The 19,419-nt window shown below is 41.5% G+C and overlaps 1 protein-coding gene across 2 annotated transcripts; it reads right to left on the bottom strand.

Moving 5' to 3' along the window:
- Window positions 1-2,507: 2,507 nt before the first annotated feature.
- On the bottom strand, window positions 2,508-17,056 carry LOC128807578 (uncharacterized). 2 transcript variants are annotated; one of them, XM_053978049.1, is made up of 7 exons: window positions 16,981-17,056; window positions 8,298-8,483; window positions 7,952-8,074; window positions 7,430-7,657; window positions 5,652-5,705; window positions 4,712-4,784; window positions 2,508-3,430 (listed from the first exon to the last, which is right to left on the bottom strand). In XM_053978049.1, exons 1-6 carry the CDS (start codon window positions 17,054-17,056, stop codon window positions 4,732-4,734), a joined length of 720 nt encoding a protein of 239 aa, XP_053834024.1. In that variant the 3' UTR covers window positions 2,508-3,430; window positions 4,712-4,731. The 2 variants fall into 2 exon arrangements, with proteins under 2 accessions (XP_053834024.1, XP_053834025.1); XM_053978050.1 differs by lacking the exon at window positions 16,981-17,056 and adding an exon at window positions 9,345-9,424.
- Window positions 17,057-19,419: the final 2,363 nt, after the last annotated feature.

Genomic DNA, 19,419 nt, shown 5'->3' with positions numbered 1-19,419 from the left:
TGGGCAGCTCTGGGGGCTCTGCACATCTGAGCACAGAGCACCAGATGCCAGGGCAGACACAGGGCACTGCCAGGGAGCACCATGGAGTTCTGCTCCTGTTGCCTCCAGCTGCCAGGGGCACAGCAGCAAGAGCCCTGCCTTGTGCCAGCTGGGCTGCACAGATACCTAGGAGATCCATTCTAAGGAATACTCAAAGGCCACGACAACACGAGCTGCTTCTGAGAATCCAGATCACATTCACATTTCTTCTTTTGCTTCAGCAAAAGAAGTCTGATTTTACTTGATATTATTTTTAAGGAACTGCTAATTTGTGATTCATTGTAAATTCAGAGCCTCAAAATTTCATAATCTAAAGAACTTTCCAAGAAGGCAGATTCATATATCGAAGAGAACTAAGAGGGAAAATACACTCCAGATCAGCCTGATCTGTCTCAAGTGCTGGACGGATGGTTCTGCTATGCCAGTGGGTTTGAGGGGTTTTACATCAGATGCTGAAGAAGTCCAGAAAATGCCAACACCATTCAATAGCAGTACTGTACCTTGGGAATGCAAATTGGCATCCTTTTGTTTTTCTTTTCATATGCAGTTACATTTTTCCGCACTACCTTCACAAAATATTCAAAGCCCAAAGCAAATGAAATTGTGTGATATAAATATGATAGAAAAACCTGCAAGCTCAAGAAGGCTGAACCAGTGGTTCTGAGCTGGAAGTAAACAGGTTGCACTGGCTCCATCCTTCAGAGAGTAAATGCTAGGAGCAGTGATTTATCTCTGTCCTTCTCTTGCTGGTTTATATAAAGGTGGTATTTAATGACTATGGCTACCCAAAACCACTTTGTGTCTAGGTAAACTCTGGATCTTAGATATGTAAAAAGATTTAAAAGCAAGTGTTTTTATCTTGATTTTTGAGAGAAAAAATAAAGAAGAGAAAAAATAAAGAAAAGAAAAAAATGAGAAGGTTTGGCTGCTAAGTGTCTTCCAGTTTCAAGCATGAGAAGTCTTCAGAAAACAGCAGTTTAAGAGTATCAGAGAGATTGTGATTGTCAGTGAGCACAGGTGAGGATGGCAGAACATGAGCCATTGACCACATCGTTTGGGAATGTATAAGCCAGCTCTTGTGAATACACATGCAGATACTCCAGGTTAACACATCATATCCTTTTCTTCTAACAGCTGCAGAAATCTTGTTTTAAGCATCTGTACTGTTATGGGAAAAGGGAAAAACCACTCCCTGGGGCTTCTTTGAATTATGGAATGGTTTGGGCTGGAAGGGAACATGAAAGATCATCCAGTTCCAACCCCGTGCCATGGGCAGGGACATCTTCCACTATCCCAGGATGCTCCTAGCCCTGTCCAGCCTGGCCTTGGATACTTCCCGGGATGGGCCAGCCACAGCTTCTCTGGCCAGAGCCTCACCACCCTCACAGTTAAGAATGTATCCCTAATATCCCATCTAACCCTGCCCTCTTGCAGTGGGAAACTATTCCCCCTTGTCCTGTCACTTCATGCCCATGTCCAGAGTCCCTCTCCAGCTCTCCTGGAGGACCTTTAGGCACTGGAAGTGGCGCCAAGGTCTCCCTGGAGTCATTTCTTCTCCAGGTTGAACACCCCCAGCTGCCTCAGTGTGTATCCTGGAATATGGCTGCAGACAGAGAATCCAAACCTGTCCATCTTTAGCCCCATGAAGTGCAGTAACACACATCACTCCAGGACACAGCTCCTGCTCATGTGGCACAAGAGGAGTGCTCCTACATAATGCACATAAAAGTTTCTCATACATGAAAGCATTATATGGCAGGTAAACTCATAAAATGGAAATCTGAGAACTAGTCTTAGAACACATCTCTGTTTGCAAAGCACACATTAAATTTACAGGTATTTTCATATTTGACATAAATTAAAAGCCCTCTTTTAAAACCAACTTGTGTTTTTATGCTTCTAAGTCATCTAGAGGACAGCACTGTCAAATGGAGAGTTTCTCTTTGAATACCCACTGCCTGTGTGAATGGCTACTCCCCTCACTTCCAACACTGACCTCTCCAGGGTTTGTCTCCTTTCATGCCATCCATGCCCATGGACCTTCTCAGAATATAAACATCAAGGTTATAGAGTAAGAATAACTCAACAGGAATACTAACCACTAAAGCAATGACACATACACTCTATCTCAAAACAGAAAACTACACCAAAACCTCCTCATGTCTTCTGAATTATAAGGAAGGGATCCATCCCATTTGGCTTTTGTCATATACCATGTAAGCATCTGTAGCTAATCTGATCAATCTGGGCATTGTTAAAGTCATGCAGAGAAATGCAGAGAAATAGGTCAAGACCCCGAGTCATTTGACCTGTGTATATACATAAATAACTATATGTCTATGCGTGTATATAAATAAATACATATTCACATACATATATTACAGAATAAAAATATATGAATTATTATATATAATATATATTTATTATTATATATATAGGCAATAGGGTGACGTGAACTGCTCTCTAAAGGGACTTGTTCCTCCCTACTCCTGTCTCAGACACAGATACTTGCATTCATCCAGGTGAAACCCATCTTCCCCAGCCGAGCATGGCTAAAAAGAGGCAGAAGAATATCCAGACATTGCAAATTCCAAATAATACAAGAACATGTCAGGTATTATGTGTGTTTGAGCCTGTCCTCAGATGCCTTTGTGCTGGGCTCTCTCACTCTCTGCAGCTTTGAAAGGAGCTGTCACGATCTGTAGCATCCTTGTCAGAGCTGGAGGAATTATGTAGGAACTGTCATGGAAGGCACAAATCCAAAATAATTGGGAAGAGGGGAGTGATGAGGAATGCATGTATATAGTGAACCATAAGGGAATCCTGTCAGTTTTTCAGCTGCAGTGCAGGGGGTAAAGGGGTTTAATTTCCAAAGGGAACAATTTGAGGAGAAAACTGTGCCTGTGCTTGACCCACCTGGGGAAGAGGCAGGGGGACATCAGGAGTCCAGCAAAGCTGCTCTGTTTGTGGGGAGGATGGTGTGTGGGCTGAAATGACACTGGCACCATTTAATGTGCCTGGGAGAATGGTCCATATGTACTCCTGGTGGCTTGGGAGGGGCTGCAGTTATATTAGAGATACATCTGCTGCATGGTAGGAGGAGGAGAAGTGGGTTTGGGAAGCAGTTCCAGGCAGGGCTCTTTCCCCATCAGTCAGTGATGGGGTGCAGTCCTCCTACCAGCACGCTGTAGGTGGAAAGTCATGCTGTCCTCATAAGAGTTAGTCTGTAACATCTTCTGCCACCTTCACACATTGGATTTAAATGTCCAGGCTTCCTCCTTGTTTGCCACTGCTGGTCTTGGGGTCGCTGGTACAATCTGGTTTCTTCTGTGGCAAGTCATTAATTTCACAAGTTTGCATCTGAATGCCACAAATTCCTGAGAAGTCTTCCCTACAACAGGAAAAACACCTTATTACAGGTGGGAAGAAGCAGGTTTTCTGTGGCTTCTTCTATATTTACCATGAGAAACAACAGAGAAACAACAGAGTATTTTTTGCAGATGACACCATTTAGGATCTCAGTTACTCTTTCATTTGCCAGTTACTATTTCATCTGGCACTGGCTATTTCACCTTTTTTCCACCACAGAGCCAGTACAATGTAGATCATTCTTGACACTTTTTCACATAGGATATTTTCAAAAATCCTACAATGGCCCAGGCAATCTCCACCATGGTTGACTATCTTTACTAAAGCACATTTCAAAGCATTGCTTACACTTTATATGGCTTTATCCAGCCATGAATTGACAAAAAATCCACTTCTAATGTGGTTTCACGAGGTCCTCCCTTCCCACTTTTCAAGAAAAATCCTCATTCAGCTAAGAAGTAGCAGTAATTAGTAAGGAACATGAAGAGAAACACGGATGAGGCTTAGCGAGGAGAGAGGAGAAGACAAGAATTCCCAAATGTTAAATAGGGACATCTTGGCTTAACTAGGCTAGGGAGCCTGTGAACAGCAACAGCCTTGGTGCATCTCAGCGTAGTAACAGAAACAGGGAGGAGGCCAGACTGAAATAAATCTGAAGTACAAAGTTGTCATGACACAACTCTGAAATTAGGGGGATGAAGGAAACAGAATTACGTGACTGTGGTGGCAGATGCTCCCCCAGATTTCCCACGGTTTGGCCAGAGAGAAAAAGACTGATTGCATAACTTATCTGAAACAACGTATTTGCATAATTAACCTTAATTTTCCCACAGAATTAATCTCCCACCCATTATTTGAACTACCATTCTCAGTTCCACAATGGCTGGGACAAAGACTGCTTTTTAGAATTAGAGAATCACAGAATGATTTGGGTTGGAAGAGATCTTAAAGCCCATCTCCTTCTATCCCTCTGCCATGGTCAGGGACACCTTCCATTATCCCAGGTTGCTCCAAGTTCAATCTAACCTGGCCTTGGATACTTCCAGGGATGAGGTGTCCACAACCTCTCTGGGCAACTTGCTCTGAGATTTTTTGATTTTAAAAGCTCTGATTCCTCCTTTTCTTGTGCCAATATTTAACAGCTGAATCAGACAATCCCAAAATCCAGGATCATATTTAACACCAAGAAGATGCCCAGAAATCTAAGCAGTGCAATAGGGAGAGGCTGTTCTAGTTGATAACTCTTCCACTTCTAGGGACTTTTTAGTTAGATTTCACATTTTCCTCATTCTGTCCCACTTACCTTATTGTATGCTTGGTGAGTCACACAAAGGCAGTGGGAATGATAAGCAGAACAAACCACATAGCTGTAAAACCTGAAAATCAATATGGTTAGCACCTGGAATTTTCTTAATTATTGCATTTACTCCAACTGGGAGAAACAGGCAAGATTAGGGATAGGGCCTCATCTTGCCCCTCTGCCCAATGGCAGGAATTTTTCCATGTTTCTCCATTGTTCCCAGGACCCAACCAACTAGAGAGTGATCACAGTCGAATAACCAGGGACTACTGATGTGTGGTCCCTGGAGTAGTTTGCAAAACTCCTCCTTCCCTTCCTTCATCTCATTTCATTTTTCCTTCTCACCATAATGTGCACTACAGTTTTCGACAGACTCCAGCTGGAATCAAGAGCCCTTGTGCAAAGTCTTGAGCATATGCACAGCAAGACACAATTTGTATTTCATCAGCTAATGATGATGGGGAAGGGGGAGAAAAAAAATCTCTTCAGACTGATCTAAATGCACTAGTTAAGCTGTGAAGGAATGTACTATTTGCCCATCTTTTTTTATTCCTTTGAAAATGTGAAAAAACCTCAGCATTTAAATATTTACTTTTTTTCTGCTTTTTTCCAGTTGAAGTGATTCGCTGAATTCACGGAAAGTCTCAGAGAAGAATCTGAAAATGGCTCCATTTAAAAAAAAAAAAACTTTTGGTTGAACAGGTTTTCTTTTACATTCCTTACAAATATTTGAAAATTTCTTTATAAAAACTTAAGTGCTTAAACAATCTGTTTATACTGTCTTTGTATAAACTTCTCACACGATACACGGGTATAGATTTGTCTTGTAGCGTATTTAGTAGGTCTTCTAACAGAAAAAGATCTCTTTGGAATAGAACAACAAACTGAAAGACCAACTAAGTGCTCTGGATGGTGGAGTGAAGTTTTTAATAAAATGGCATACCTGTGACTGGCAGTGTCCCCGATGAGGAAAGGAAAGAGGACAGACGAGTCAAACCTATGAAGAGAGAGAAATTCTTGATTTTTTTATCAATTTGCTCTTCTGATGAAGAGCACCAGAGCAGTGATGAGGACAGAGTCAGCCAAAGAGCCAGCTCATTCCAGCACCAAAGCAGTTCCAAGGGTACAGTCTGACAGCTCTCCCTCTACACAGAACATTTAAAAATTGCCATGTTTGTTTCTTGGCCATCAACAGATCTTTCCAGCCTGGATACCAACATATCTGCTGACCTGATACTTGTTAATGGTGGGCATGAAGTGAACTGGAATGGGATCCATCTAAGACCTTTACTTCATATAAGAGTGGAAGGATGACATTCAAGGTGCCAAGCTAGTACTTGGAAACATGGTTTCAACCAGGACCTGCTTTTTCCCAAAAATGTAAGCTAAAACTTCCCTGGTGCAAGAAATTAATTTAATTTTTCTCTTATCCTGAAAAGGAAGCTCTGAACTTGCCCCTGTATGGGGCAAGATTTTTAACAAGACGAACTCTAATAGTGGTTTCTTGATAAATTTTTTGTGCTGAAGGCTGAAGGAGAACTGAAAGTTCCAGCTTCATTACGAACATCAGATCATAACAAATACAAAGGCAACACTTTAGGGGAATAAATATTTGGTGCTCTATTTGCAAGAACCTGACCTTGCTGAAGTTTCAGAGCATTTTGCAGGAAACTGGAATTACTATTTTGTTGAATTAAAGGCCAAGGGGGGTTCTTTTGTTATCCAGCCCATGTTTTTCACAATCCAAATTTTAAATTTTTAAAATATTTGCAAATTTTAAATATATGTAATTTCAATAGGCTGTATTATTTTCTAGGACTGGTTTGTTGATGGGCTATATCAAGAAATTCTCTTATCCTGATAGCACCAAGTGAAATTTTCAATGGTGTCATGATGGTAGAGGAAAGATCAGACAGCAAATTGTGTCTTCTGTACCAGGAACACTCTGAACCAGGCACCACAGAGAAACAGATCTATGAAATAGGGGAGAAAGTCCTGGGCTGAGGCCAAAACAGTGTGTGCAGTGGTCTGGTATGGTCACAAAGGCTGGAATGACAAAACAGGCTGAATTTCTCACTGACAGACATTCATTTTACAACTATAAAAGCCACAGAGAACTTTCACAAAGCAGAAATCTGTACATTTTCCTGGAAATGTGTGGAGTTTCTCCTGTGAGTAGGGACACCTATTTCATGGTTACTTCCCAAGGGATTAAGTGAAGGAATCTGTCTGTGTACATTATCATCATTTCAGTGGTAAGTTAAATTTGACTCCTAATCAATACTATTTCTTTTGTTGGCTTTAATATAGGTATCTTGATACAGTTTTATATTATTTGCTAATAGTTATTTTAGTTTTATGCTGTGTAGTAAGTAATTTTGGTGAAGGTCTTTTGTCTGCTACCTCCTGTTCACTTGTCTTAATAAACAATTCCTTTTTATATAAATACATCTGATTTGCCATCAATAGTACTTGCAGGACAGAGTGATTCCTTAAATTTAAACTGTTGACAAAATCTGAGGCTAAGGAAGGATTTGCCTTCATTTCAACCCCTTTCTGTGAATGTGTTTAAATACACAAGGGAGTTCTTTCTTCCCCTCAGTGGCAGAGCTTCTTTAGTAAACTTTTTTGAAGCTCCCACTCTCCCCATGACAGCTGGGAGGTCTGAACCCCACATGAGCAGGTCAGGACATTGCTGTGGTGTGATCACAACCGTCTTACCTGGCCCAATGGTCTGTGGTGGCCACTGGCTGCTGTCATTGGTGCATCTCATATCAAGGGGCGTCCAGAAGGTTTTGCCATTCACCTCCTTGCACGTCCTGCTGCCAAAGGTGGGGGGTCTCTTATCATAACCCGTCTGGCATTTGAAATATAAGACTTGTCCCACGTAATGCTGTTGGGGCAGCCTTATGGAGGCATGTGGAACAGTCTTGGGAGGACCACAGAAATCTGTGGGAGCACAAGGCAGCACAGGGTTAAAACAGACAGATTTTGCATACTGCTTCTCTTCTTGAAAATCTTGTGTTCTTAGGAGATATAGACAAGCAGGATATAGCAAGGCTTTCTAATTCTTGGTTAGGATATAAAATACTGAATTGCTTATACCATATCACCTTATTCAGCCAAGATATTACAGAAATAATTTCTTTCCCTCTGTCTGCAAAATAATTAAATATTATTCACCATTTTTACACTACTCCCATGGAAATCAGCAGGAGAAGTATTGAATGAGCTCTTATTTACCTTTTTGTTTGGACTCTGAAAGGTCTTCTTGCTTCTGGGGTGCAGGACTCTTTGGTTCTCTTTCTGGTTTCTGTGTAAGTTCTAACTCCATCATGGGATCCGTTGAGGACAAATCTTTCTTATCTGTGGAGAAGTTACATTTGTTGAGTTACAACAGGACAAATATCAGAACAAAGTGCCAGAGCACCCAAGCTTCTAGAGGTTGGATAAAACTGTTTCAAGTTCTAACTTAGAAAAATAAGCACAAAAGATCTTTTGCTAATGCCCAGATTTGTTTCATACCAAGTAACACATAGAGGAGAAACACCTCTAAGTATAGAAAAAAAAAAAAACAACACTCACTCACCAAAGCATTTAAATGGTTGGTATTTCCAAACAGCACCCTGCTGTTCAATCTTACACTGAATTCCTAGGTATGCACTAGCCTTTCTGACATAGTCAGGGTCACACTCATAGTACAGTTTGGTCTGTGGTGGATACATCTCAGCAGTAACATCAGCAAATTCAGTCGGTGAAAGACGTGGGCATACACCTGCAAACAGAAAGCCTGAGAATCAGGACAGCCTGGCATTTTACTTTATGGATCAAGGACTGCCCCATTCTCAATAAAAGACATATCCAGCAGATGGAAGCATGAAACACTATCAACAATTCCTTAATGAAGTTTTACACAATTGTTTTGGAGAGCAGCTACCCCCAGCAGAGTGTACAGGCCTCAGTCTATGGAGTGAGGCACAACAGGCAAAAGTAAGCAATTAAAAGGTGCAATCATCTATAAGCAAACATTGGGAATGGGCATAGACTCCCAGTTCTGTCTGAGGACACCAAAGAGCAGCTTACTGTGAAATAAATTTGCAAACCTAAATATAACTTGCCCCAAAACAAGGATGTGAAGTGTTGTGTCATCAGCAAATCATATCTAAATATACTTCTCAATCAGTTGGAATGAATTAAGTTAGATCATTTCAGTGCACTTGAAAAGCCTGCTCAAGCTGAGCTGGGGACCCAGAGGTTGAAAAAGGCACTACATAATTATTATTTAAGGCCTAAAGGCTGAGAAATTAAAGGATCAAATAGTCTGGTTGCACCAGGCCTGGCACTCTGGATCTTTGGGTGCCTGATCTGTGGCCCTTTATGCTTATGCACAACAGTAACAGCTATCGGGAGTGAAATTTCTTAGTCATCATATCCTCACACTTTCTGCAGCAATAATTAATGCAGCCTTAGCAACCAGCAGGAGTGACTGCCAAAGGCCCTCAAGTCCCTGATAGCTGTTCATCATTTGATGTCTGCCCTTGACTCCCAACATGTTTTCTCCTCAAAAGACCAACAGCAACTCAACCTGTGACTCCCAGCCCCAGCCCTGCAATGTCCTTTACTTTCATTTCCTCACTTCGATATTTTCTGCCCTTTTTGCTTTACAATGTCTTGCTGTTTAGTAAGTCACAAAGTTTGTAGAAGGCAACAACGAAAGGTATGTGAGCAGTTTAACAGCTAATCTGCATAGGGGTTGTTTCAATCCCCTTGTACCTCTGTGTTATCAAAGGATTCGCCTTGTAAACTACATCAGACTGTGGCTTTGAGAGAAGTGACAGCACCCGAAATAGTTAACCACATGGTTTACCACAGACTGTCAGGGTGATTAAAATTAAAGAGTTATCAGATCAACAGCAAGTTGAGATCATGTACTCTCACTTTCCCTGAAAGCTAAAAGCTTGTTTCCCTCAAGACTTCAAAAGCCTCTTTGAAGCAGATTGCAGATCTGAATCTCAGCATAAGGCACTCAAACCTACAACTCATTAGTCTCTTCTTAAGAAAACCCACAACATTTGACCGACTCATCATAAAGGGCAAACAGTCTTTTAATTGATGATCAGATGTTGGGTTCTTCTGAACTTGCACACATCAGAAAGGGATTGTGCAGAAATGGTGCACTTGGGAGGTGGTGAACATCCACATTACAGCTGGATCACACACAGCCTTTCTTGAATCCAGCCTTTTAATTTCACCCACATTGCTTAAGTTCTTGTCTTCTCACCTCTAAATAACTGCATTATCTTCTTTGACCTTTACAATTATCCTCCTTTCTCCGATCCAGAAAGAATTTTGGAAGAGGAATTTCCCAGGTCTTGTTGTGACCTTGTGCCTGCCTCCCTTTGACTTTTAACTGCTTCATTGTCACTTAAATTGTCAATTGTCATTGTCAATTTAATATTTTGCTCCCATTTTCAAGAACCTTCTCCTTTGCAATCATCATAACCTTCTGAAACACTGGCTTCTCCTCCTATACTTCTCACCAATGTGTTTGATCAAAGTCATCAACTTTTGGGTTTATTGTTGTACCAGTCCTCACACTGGGAGGAGCCATGAATGAATATGGATTTTGCAAAATATCCTTTGCCATGATTGCTCTTAATTGTCTCAAAATATCTTATATATCTTCACCCTCATGCACCCTCTTGCCAGGAAGTTTTAGGGAGTGAAAAGCTTCTCCCTGAGCCTCTTTTTCTCCAGGCTGAGCTCCCCCAGATCCCTCAGCCTCTCCTCATCAGACCTGTGCTCCAGACCCTTCCCCAGCTCCACTGCCCTTCTTTGGACCTGTTCCAGCATCTCCACGTCTTCCTTCGGTTTCATGTCATGGCACCTCCTGGAATAGTTTGGGAAGACTGCAGGGAGGATGCAGACCTGGTGAGGTCTGGACCATCCTGACCTCTGGAGTGAATTGAGCCTAAAACTTCATTCCATCTTTGTGCCCAAGGAAACTACATGGTTTGCCCCTAAAAAAATCAACATCCTTGCTGTGTGAATGGTAAAATAGCCAAGGGATTGGAAGAATCCAGGGAGTAGGGAATGGCAGGGTAGATATTTTCATTCACCAAATTTCTGACTTTTTTACATTTTTAGGAAAGATTAACTTTGTTTTTGGGGTTTTTTTTTTTTTGTTGTTTTGCACCTTGTTGGTAATTAGCCAATCAACTTGTTTGAGTTGGCATGATACGAAAATGTCAATCTTTTAAAAGGCCAGCACAGCTGGGCATAACCTGCCTCACAGCCTGTGGTGACCTCGTTTTGCACAGTCCAGCTTTCCCTGGATTCTGCATCCCTCCACAGCTGCTCCAGGGCTGCACTCCTGCTATTACTGGTTTGAAATACTGCCCTCACATTACCTTGAGATGTCTTGATGTTTTCTTTGCCTCCTCATTTTGCCTCTGCACATATTCCAATTTTTCATCCCCATGACAAGGTGTTGTGTGCCACTATTTCCTTCTCCTGCTATCCTGATGTCCACTGTTCTCTCATTCCTTCATTCACAAAATTCATCAGCCCCTACCACTTATTCTCATTTCCCACACCCCAGAAGTGTCCTGGGACTTCATTTCTCTGCACTTACAGGTAGTAAATGGACCAAACAGAGAGGTTGGTGTAATTGCGTTCACAGGGATTTAGCCTTTCTGTCAGCTGCAGAATTATGAGAACATTTAGCTCTCCTAAAACAGGTGGGAATTTCTGTGTCTCCCCATATTAATGGGTTTTTGGTGCCTACAGCATTTGTGGAAATTCTGGAGGTGGTTTCAATGATTATGATGGAGTGGATGGAGACAAACCCTTGGAATTAGAAGGAAACTTCTGTATTGAGACAATAGACAGCCATGAAACATAACAATTAAAAAGTAGTTATTGGTTCTGCTGGAGCCAACAGATAGGTGTGAGCTGGGGTGTCTGGTGCCATTTGAGATGTCTCAGGACCTCTGGGATTTCCACATGAGCTGTCAGATATCACACAGGAGATACTGGAGGGAAAGAAACCCAGAATCTAAATCAGCATCAGTTCTTTCAGATTTCTTCCCTCACGTTTCCCATTCAACTATGTTTCTAACACAACCACAAAACTGCTCTTGGTGGGTGTGCTGGCAGTACCAGGCTTCATGAAACCCTCCCTCCTGTTTCTCTTCCACGTCTGAGTTGGCAGAGCAGTGATAGATGAGGCTTTAAAACAACACCTTTAGTCCACAAGAAGTGAGTGGGGAAAATTTGTAACAGGTATTTTTAGTTCTAGGTAAAAGACAGTGAATCATGGCACACTAACCTAAAATCAGAATTTCCCCCGTCACGTGGCTGTGTGTCACCAGCACTGACATTAATCTGATGTCAAGTTAAAACAGAAAGGTACAAAAATAGGATGATTTTCCCCTTAGTACAAAGGCAGTAGGATGGGATTGGTAGGAAACTGGATGCTCTGAAGTTTTGGGCAGAAGCAGTGGAAGAAACCAGGCAGTGCACATACCTGCCCAGTTCAGAGATGAAGAGCACCTCTCCCCAGAGATACCAACAAATCAAACCGAGCCAAAATGAAGATATTTCCCCAGCTGTGCCTGAAAAGCTAAATCAACCCCGGGGATTTATGTGCTGTGTGAAACTGGGCTCTCTAAATGGTGCAGTCTCATGAAGATGAAACTGATACAGGCAAAGCGAAGGAATCGATACCGACATCAGGACTGAAATGGTAATGAACTTTTTCTAACTTCAAAACTTATTCCCAAAGGATCCTTTAACAAGAAAGCCTCAGCTCTGCAGGATTCTTTCCCCCATTAATGACATTTATTACGTATGTGAATTTGTAAGATGGGAATAGATCCCAGATGTGGGGTTGGGGTACAGACCCCAACTTAATTGTAATTTGCCTGTGAGATTATAATTAACTGTACCTTGGATTATAGAGAGATTATCTTAAAAAATAATTTGAGTAATAGTGAGTCTGCAGTGTAAGTGACAGAAATACAGTGCAGATAAAATGACCAGGCACAAGTTTTAATACAAACAGCAATGGAGGAGAGACCAGCCTTAGGGGGATGGAGGTGGGTTTGAATATTCCCAGCAGTGGTGAAGAAGAATGTCCTGTTCTAAGGACCTGGCAGTTCAGTCTCTGCTGAGTTTGCTGTATGAGATGTCTCTGTTCAAAAAACAGTGTAAAATAAAGTGGAATATGAACTGTCAGGAGCTCTAGGACCACAGAAAACTGGGTTTTGGAGAAATGCACTTCTCTTACCTCTTGGCTTAACCCTGCTGACCAGCTGTTTGCCATTGACCTAGGCAGTGGAATCTAACGCCAGAAAAATTCCATATACAGCAAGGCTGGAGCAGGTTGCACAGTGGACTAAGCTTTCTCATGTTAAGCATAATTTAGCCTCAGGAATGTGCCTTCTTAGCTCCTTCTGTGAGAAGTGGAGCTGGGCAAACCTCTCTAGAGCACAGCAGACACGTAATTTACCTTCTCCAAAGCAAAGCTTTGAAGGGCTTCTTTCTTTTTATCAGCTGCAGTGGTGGAAGAATGTTCTTACATGCTCACATTGATAATCAGAGTGGTTTGCCTGATGTATTGATAGATCTCACACCTGCCCTAGCAGAGAGGCTGGGCTGGGGACTTGAACTCAAAATGTGGAATTGGAAGAAGGATCATTAGCAAAGAAGGAAGAGAGAGGAAAACTTGCCTGGGCACAGTGTGCTGCATAGAAAATGCACTAAGTAAAGAACAGGGAACACTTTTTTTTGTTTCTGGGTGTTTATAACATCCTTAGTTCCGTGGTAAAGCCGCAGAGCTCAGACTCCCTACATGCAATCATGGCATGTGGTTTTGTAGCAGAACACAGAGCCAAGTTTTGAGAATATCATACATGAAAGACTTGTTTTGGTGTGTGACACTTTTGCTTAAACAGACAAGCTCAGTAACACACGTCTTTGATATTTTCATCTGAAAAGAAAAAAAATGTATTTTTAAACAACAGCAGAGATACAGATTCTTTCCTTTGTCTGGAATTTTCTCAGCCTTGCCTTTTGTAGGGCTGAAAGGGCAGTAGAGAATATCCTCTCTGAAAATAATTGAACGGTCTGACAAGTGTGTGTCCCAGTCTTGGGAAAGTGGGGAAAAAAAAAAAAAAAGGTCTAGTGGGGAAATTTTGATTTCAAATATTCCCTAAGGACTCATCTCACCTGACTTAGCATGGTCATGGAGCTTTGCCCTGGAGATCTCAAGAGTGAGATGGAAATTTTCTGCACATGAACATGATTTTTCTGTTGTCATGCATGAAGTGTTTTTCCACATAGAGAGGGTTATATATTCTTTATGTGAAGGCTTACTTTACAAATCAAGAACATCAAAAAAAAGCAGCAGATGACAGAGTGCCGCTCCCCTGGCAGGGCTGAGGAACAGGGAGTCAAATGGGGAAAGTCATGGAAGGACTTTGGAAATGTAAGTTTTTGGGGAAGCATTAGAGGAGATGGAGCAAAGACTCAGTGAGCCACGTTGTTCCAAAATTCAGGACCAAGGTCAGGGAATGGAATCCGTGGGTAGAAAATATCCAGAAGCCGGGCTCTGAAGATAGCATTGATACAACAGGAGAACAGGGCAGACAAAGTTGAACATTGAGCAGGTAGGGAGACCAAAATAACAACACTCTGAAGGCAACAGTGAGCAAGGTCAGAAGCAGTGTCTTTCTAGAATTAGATAAAGAGTGGATTCTTTTCTGCAATAAAAGGAAAAAAGGACATAACATCTCACCTCTGATGAGGTGGAAAGACAATTCCTCCAGCTAAAGAAGCAGGTACTGCAGGATCTCTGTCTGTAATGTCTGCTTTTCCCCAGTAGGATCACTCTTTTAAAACATTTTTTTAACATTTTTTTTACTTGTAGCTGCATATTGAGCCCTTTGTTGCTGAAGGCCACTGTAGCTGAAAAGGTTTGTAAAGGTATTTGCTCTCTAGTTGACCTTATAAGAATCACTTGTCTGTGTTTGACAACTTTAATGTATTCTGCATTGCATTTCAAATCCATGGGAGCCAGCACTAATATGCAAGTATAATGGAAAAGAAATTCCTCTCATTTACATGACTGAGATCTGGTACCCATCTTGTGTGAATGAAATTCACTTGAATGAATTTCTTTCTTTTGTGAGTTTTAATCCTTTCCAGGTTTAAGTTGCAAATCTTTTCAGTGTATCCCTGTATGATGAACAGCAAGATGGAAAGGCTGTAGGAGCACAGACCAGCTTTTACCTTGTGTTTGACCCTCACTTCAGGCTTCTCCCATGCCTGCATCTTCTAGGCACTGCTGCTGTGCAGAATAAAGGAGATAAATGTGATGCTCCTCACAGGAAAACCAGCATTTCTCTTCTTTTTAGCACTAAGGTGTAGTTTAATTTTTATTAAATGAATGATCATCCCATGCCTTAACTTCCCCAGTCCCCCAGGACTTTTCTCTCTCACTTTGAGAACTATCAGTGAAACTATTCTGTAAAACAAATGGGTTTTATTTCCTTCTCCCTCTATTTATATTTATTCCTGATATTGCATTTTGACAAACACCATCTAGGGCTGGATGTATTTACAAAACTGAACTTGCAGTGCTGGGACAAGCTGAAAATACTAAGGCAAAATAATAAAAAAAGCACTGTATGTGCTGAGGCCTGGTTGTTTTTTGACCAGTTTGACCCAGCCCCTTTCCCTTTGCTTTGCTCATGTCTATTCCCAGGTCTCCTTGTTGATCCCCCTAAGGAATTAAATCAACAGGTCTTACAGCCACAATGCCTTAAGTGTCTCCATTATTAAAAGCCCCTAAACTGGCAAAAGGTGGTGTTTCTACCTTAGCATATTATTTGCAGAGAGAAATTACAAATATATATATATATATATATATATATATATATTATGTTTAAACATTGGGTGAGACATTGAAAATAAGTAAAGGAAGCTGAGGAAATAAGAGCTTAGTGATACAGTGGAGAATGCAATCCTGTGCATTAATTCATTCAGTGGTGAATAAAATTACATGAAATAGCATAAAATGCAACTGCTCTGACACCCCTAGATTTTTTTCCAAAAAACAAAAAGGTTTCTGATAAACGAGACCTGACAGAAATTTCACAACATGTTCCAGGCAGAGTAATACAGAAAGTGTGATTTGGGGAACCTGACTCATCCCAGAACTGATCCCACTGACACATCTCTGGCTGAGCAGCTCATGGTGCTGCTCCTGCATGCAGCACCAAACACTTCCCAGGGGCTCTGGCACCTCATCTGGCAGTGAAAGGAGAAAGTGCAGCATTTACTGGCAAAATAACGAGAATAAAATCACCTGGGGCTTCAACATTCATGAAGGTCTTTCCTGCATTAATCATTTCAGTCATTAGCAACACACTCTTCCCTTGAGATGGGCAGCCCTGAGGAAAATTCCCAGCCCTGCTAAGGATGATCCATCAGCAGTTACAGTACCAGCATATCTGAGAGCCTGCTTTAGGCTGTGTCTGTTCATACCTCTCAGCCTGGACATCATCATCAGACACAGAAAGAAATATCACATTTATGGAGCACTGAGAATGGAAGGTTTGTTTTTTTTTTATCCCTGCCTTTGAACAAAGCAGTTTAAATTTAAATACACTAATGCGTCACCAGACCATTTCACAATGCACACACTTGTCATGATAAATAAGCCAAATCTAAGCAGTGTCACCATTTATAAATGTGTAAAATTGTGCTGAATTGGATTAGCTGTCTCCATTCACAGCTTATAGGCACTGCTGATTGAGAGGTATAGCTGAAAAAATATTTCATATCTACAGTACCTATAGCAAATTTGGATGGTACCTTTTAACTAAGAGCATTGCCATCATTTTTACCTACGGGGTACTGGCATTTCAATGTCTATTTTTGTTTCCTAAACTTACAAGCAAAATGGAAAAAGGAAATTCAAAGGGCTGCCTCAGGCTGCTTTGATCTGCCCACTGTTCCAGTGATGGGTTGGAGGATACATACATTAGTCAGACAAAAAATATCCTCTAAAGCTCTGGATTTTCTGCAGTTGGCAGTCTGTGGGCACAGAACTAATTTCTCTCATTTCCTTAGAATAATAAATTCCTTAAGCTCCTTAGCATCTTTTCTTTGCTGAAAGAAGTCAAGATGTTGTGAACACCCTCTAACAACCACCAAAAGACCCAAATCATTTTTTCCCTCCCCAAAAGGCAAAAAGAGTCTTTTACCTGGCCTGTTCCCCTTGATGAATCCAAACAAGAGCCACATCAAAAGCCACTTGAGCTCCATGGGACTGGTCCACATCTTTTCTCTGCACCTCGAAGATGGTGAAGTTTCTCAGAAGCGATGAGCTGTTGCCAGCCAAGACAAGGAACTAAGTACTGCCCGATGAGGCTGTCTGGGAGCATCACCCACGTGTGCAGCGAGGGCTTTGGTCAGCAAATCATCGTTTTGCTGGCTCCACAGGAAAGAACAAAGGCTGATTTCTGTTCAGGTATTAGTCTGTTATCCAGGAAACCAAACTCGATGCTCGGTGTGGCAGAGCATGCCATCGTGTATAGGAAGTGGTTTGACACATCAGAGCTCCTGGCTCCAGAACTCTTTCACATTTCACTACAGCTGAGGTCAGTAGAAGCAGGAAGACTTTAATAGGTTTGTTCAGGCACTCAGCTCTAAATCTGTGGCTGGACAGGTATTAGAGAGGGACCAGGGCTGTGGAATAGATGTCTGGTGTGTGACAATGGATCTCAGGCAACATCTGCGGGCTCTACCTGCAAAGAAAAAGTTCCATGGCTTATCCTTTTGGGTTTCAGAGGTCTTCTGTTAGTGATGATAAAGCCATACTGCATTTGGTTTTGATGGAAGCATATGTGCAGTTTCTCTGAATCACAGCTGAGCTTCTGAAGGATGGGCAGCTTGATTAAAAAACAAAACAAAACAAAACAAAAACAAACAAAAAAAAACCCATGAGGGTGAAGCTGCCAGGTTTGGAAAAAGTTTCCCTTGCTCCTAAATTGTCTGGGTGTGACGTGCTTCAGTGAAATTTTTGAAAATGCCAGTGGAAAACTGGAAATTACCAAGGAAGTATCACACTTTATGTAGTTTTTCTTCAGCCATTTACACAGAAATTATTTTCTGTTAGTAACTAGAGAATTAATTGGGATAGACAATAGAAAAAAAAACAGATTTAAACTATCTGTGGTATTCTATCATGATTATTACATGCTGGGCATTTATTTCTCCTTTATAAATCCTCAATGAATTAAATCTTCTTAACAGGCAAGCTAAGGAATAGATGTAATACATTTTTAACTGCTTCTATGGCTGTATCCATCAGTCTGCCACCTTTCTCCTGATAAATCTCCCTTTGCTCTTTCCATGAGAGATTTTGTGCAGCTTTGTGATGCAGGTGACAAATCCTCCTGCAGGGTTTGCCAGCTGCGAGGCTTTGCCAGGAGATTATTTCTCAAATCCAAATGCAACAGGGCGTGGAGAACAAGACTTCTGAAGCAAGGGCTGTGGGTAAAATGCTCTGCTCACCCCAGGGCTGCTTCACGCTCCACAGTATTTACTGCCTTTGCTTCAGTATCAAATCATCTTCTACATTTAACAGTGTAATAGGAAAAGCTCATGCCAAAGCCATCTGAAGGACTTAGAGAGTTTCACTCCTGAAAAATCTGTCTCGAAGTCTTAGAACCCAATCCTTCACCTTTTTCCAAGATGCCTGGAGATATGTAACTGCCTGAACTCTGCAGTCATTTGCAGTAAAACATATTTATTATGTTGCCCGGAAAGAAATCCCAAACTTTTTCTCCTTTCCTTACTAAACACGGGGTCTATTCTTTTGAGGTGAAGGGATTTACTTGCCAACCTCTGCTTCAATTTCTGGCTTGGTCTAACTATTTAATTCCACAGCTATTTTAATGATGGACACAGATGAGGGATATTTTCTGCAATCCTCCAGCTCAATCTTTCATGCAGCATTTGTTTTCAGGTAGCAAACCTCAGCACAGGTGAGTAACAGCCACTAAGGTTTTATCAGAAAAGGTGAGTTTTTATCCACGAATAAATGGGAAATACAGTCAGTTGTACTGGAATGAATGGTGGCTTCAGGTGGCTCATTGCTACAAACACAGATTGCATGAGAAAGATCTGTAACTCAGCATTTACACCTCTTAAAGGTCAGAAAAAACGGTTATGGTTTGTGAGAGGAATTAGCCAGATCGGCTTTGGGAAATAGGTCAGTTTGCTGAACAATTCTACAAGAAAAAAAAAGTGCAGATTCTGCAAGGAACAGACCCGAGGTAGAGCGAGGTAGAGAAGGGGAGAGTGAGAGCAGAGAGACCCAGCAAGGGGGAAAGGCACCTGAGCACAGATAAAAACTGGGGTTATGAGAAAAAAAACATAACTAGCATTATAATTTAGATGATCAACATGAGATGTTAGCAACAGAATTAGGTGTGGAAATAAAGGAAGGGAGGTGCTGTGAAAACTCAGTGGGTATCTGGGAAGTGGTGGGGGAAAAAAACAAGAAAAAAAGGCATCTTGAGAATTAAGGAAGCTGGAGGAGGACAAGAAGGTGCTGGGATATCTGTTGCTCCTTGACTTTCCTCCATTGATCAGCAGAGTTTTGCAGCCCAGGTTAAGTCCCCTGTTTCAGCAGAGAG

Source organism: Vidua macroura, chromosome 5 (genome assembly GCF_024509145.1).
Source record: "Vidua macroura isolate BioBank_ID:100142 chromosome 5, ASM2450914v1, whole genome shotgun sequence".
Classification (NCBI taxonomy): Eukaryota; Metazoa; Chordata; class Aves; order Passeriformes; family Viduidae; genus Vidua; species Vidua macroura.
This window is presented reverse-complemented; position numbering and strand designations above follow the sequence as displayed.

Coding starts and splice junctions, on each gene's coding strand:
- LOC128807578 (XM_053978049.1), bottom strand. CDS start 17,056: ATGTGGACCAGTCCCATGGAGCTCAAGTGGCTTTTGATGTGGCTCTTG. Junction 8,075..8,297: donor CCAACCATTTAAATGCTTTG/GTGAGTGAGTGT, acceptor ACTTCTCCACAG/ATAAGAAAGATTTGTCCTCA. Junction 5,706..7,429: donor ACCACAGACCATTGGGCCAG/GTAAGACGGTTG, acceptor CTCTCTTCATAG/GTTTGACTCGTCTGTCCTCT.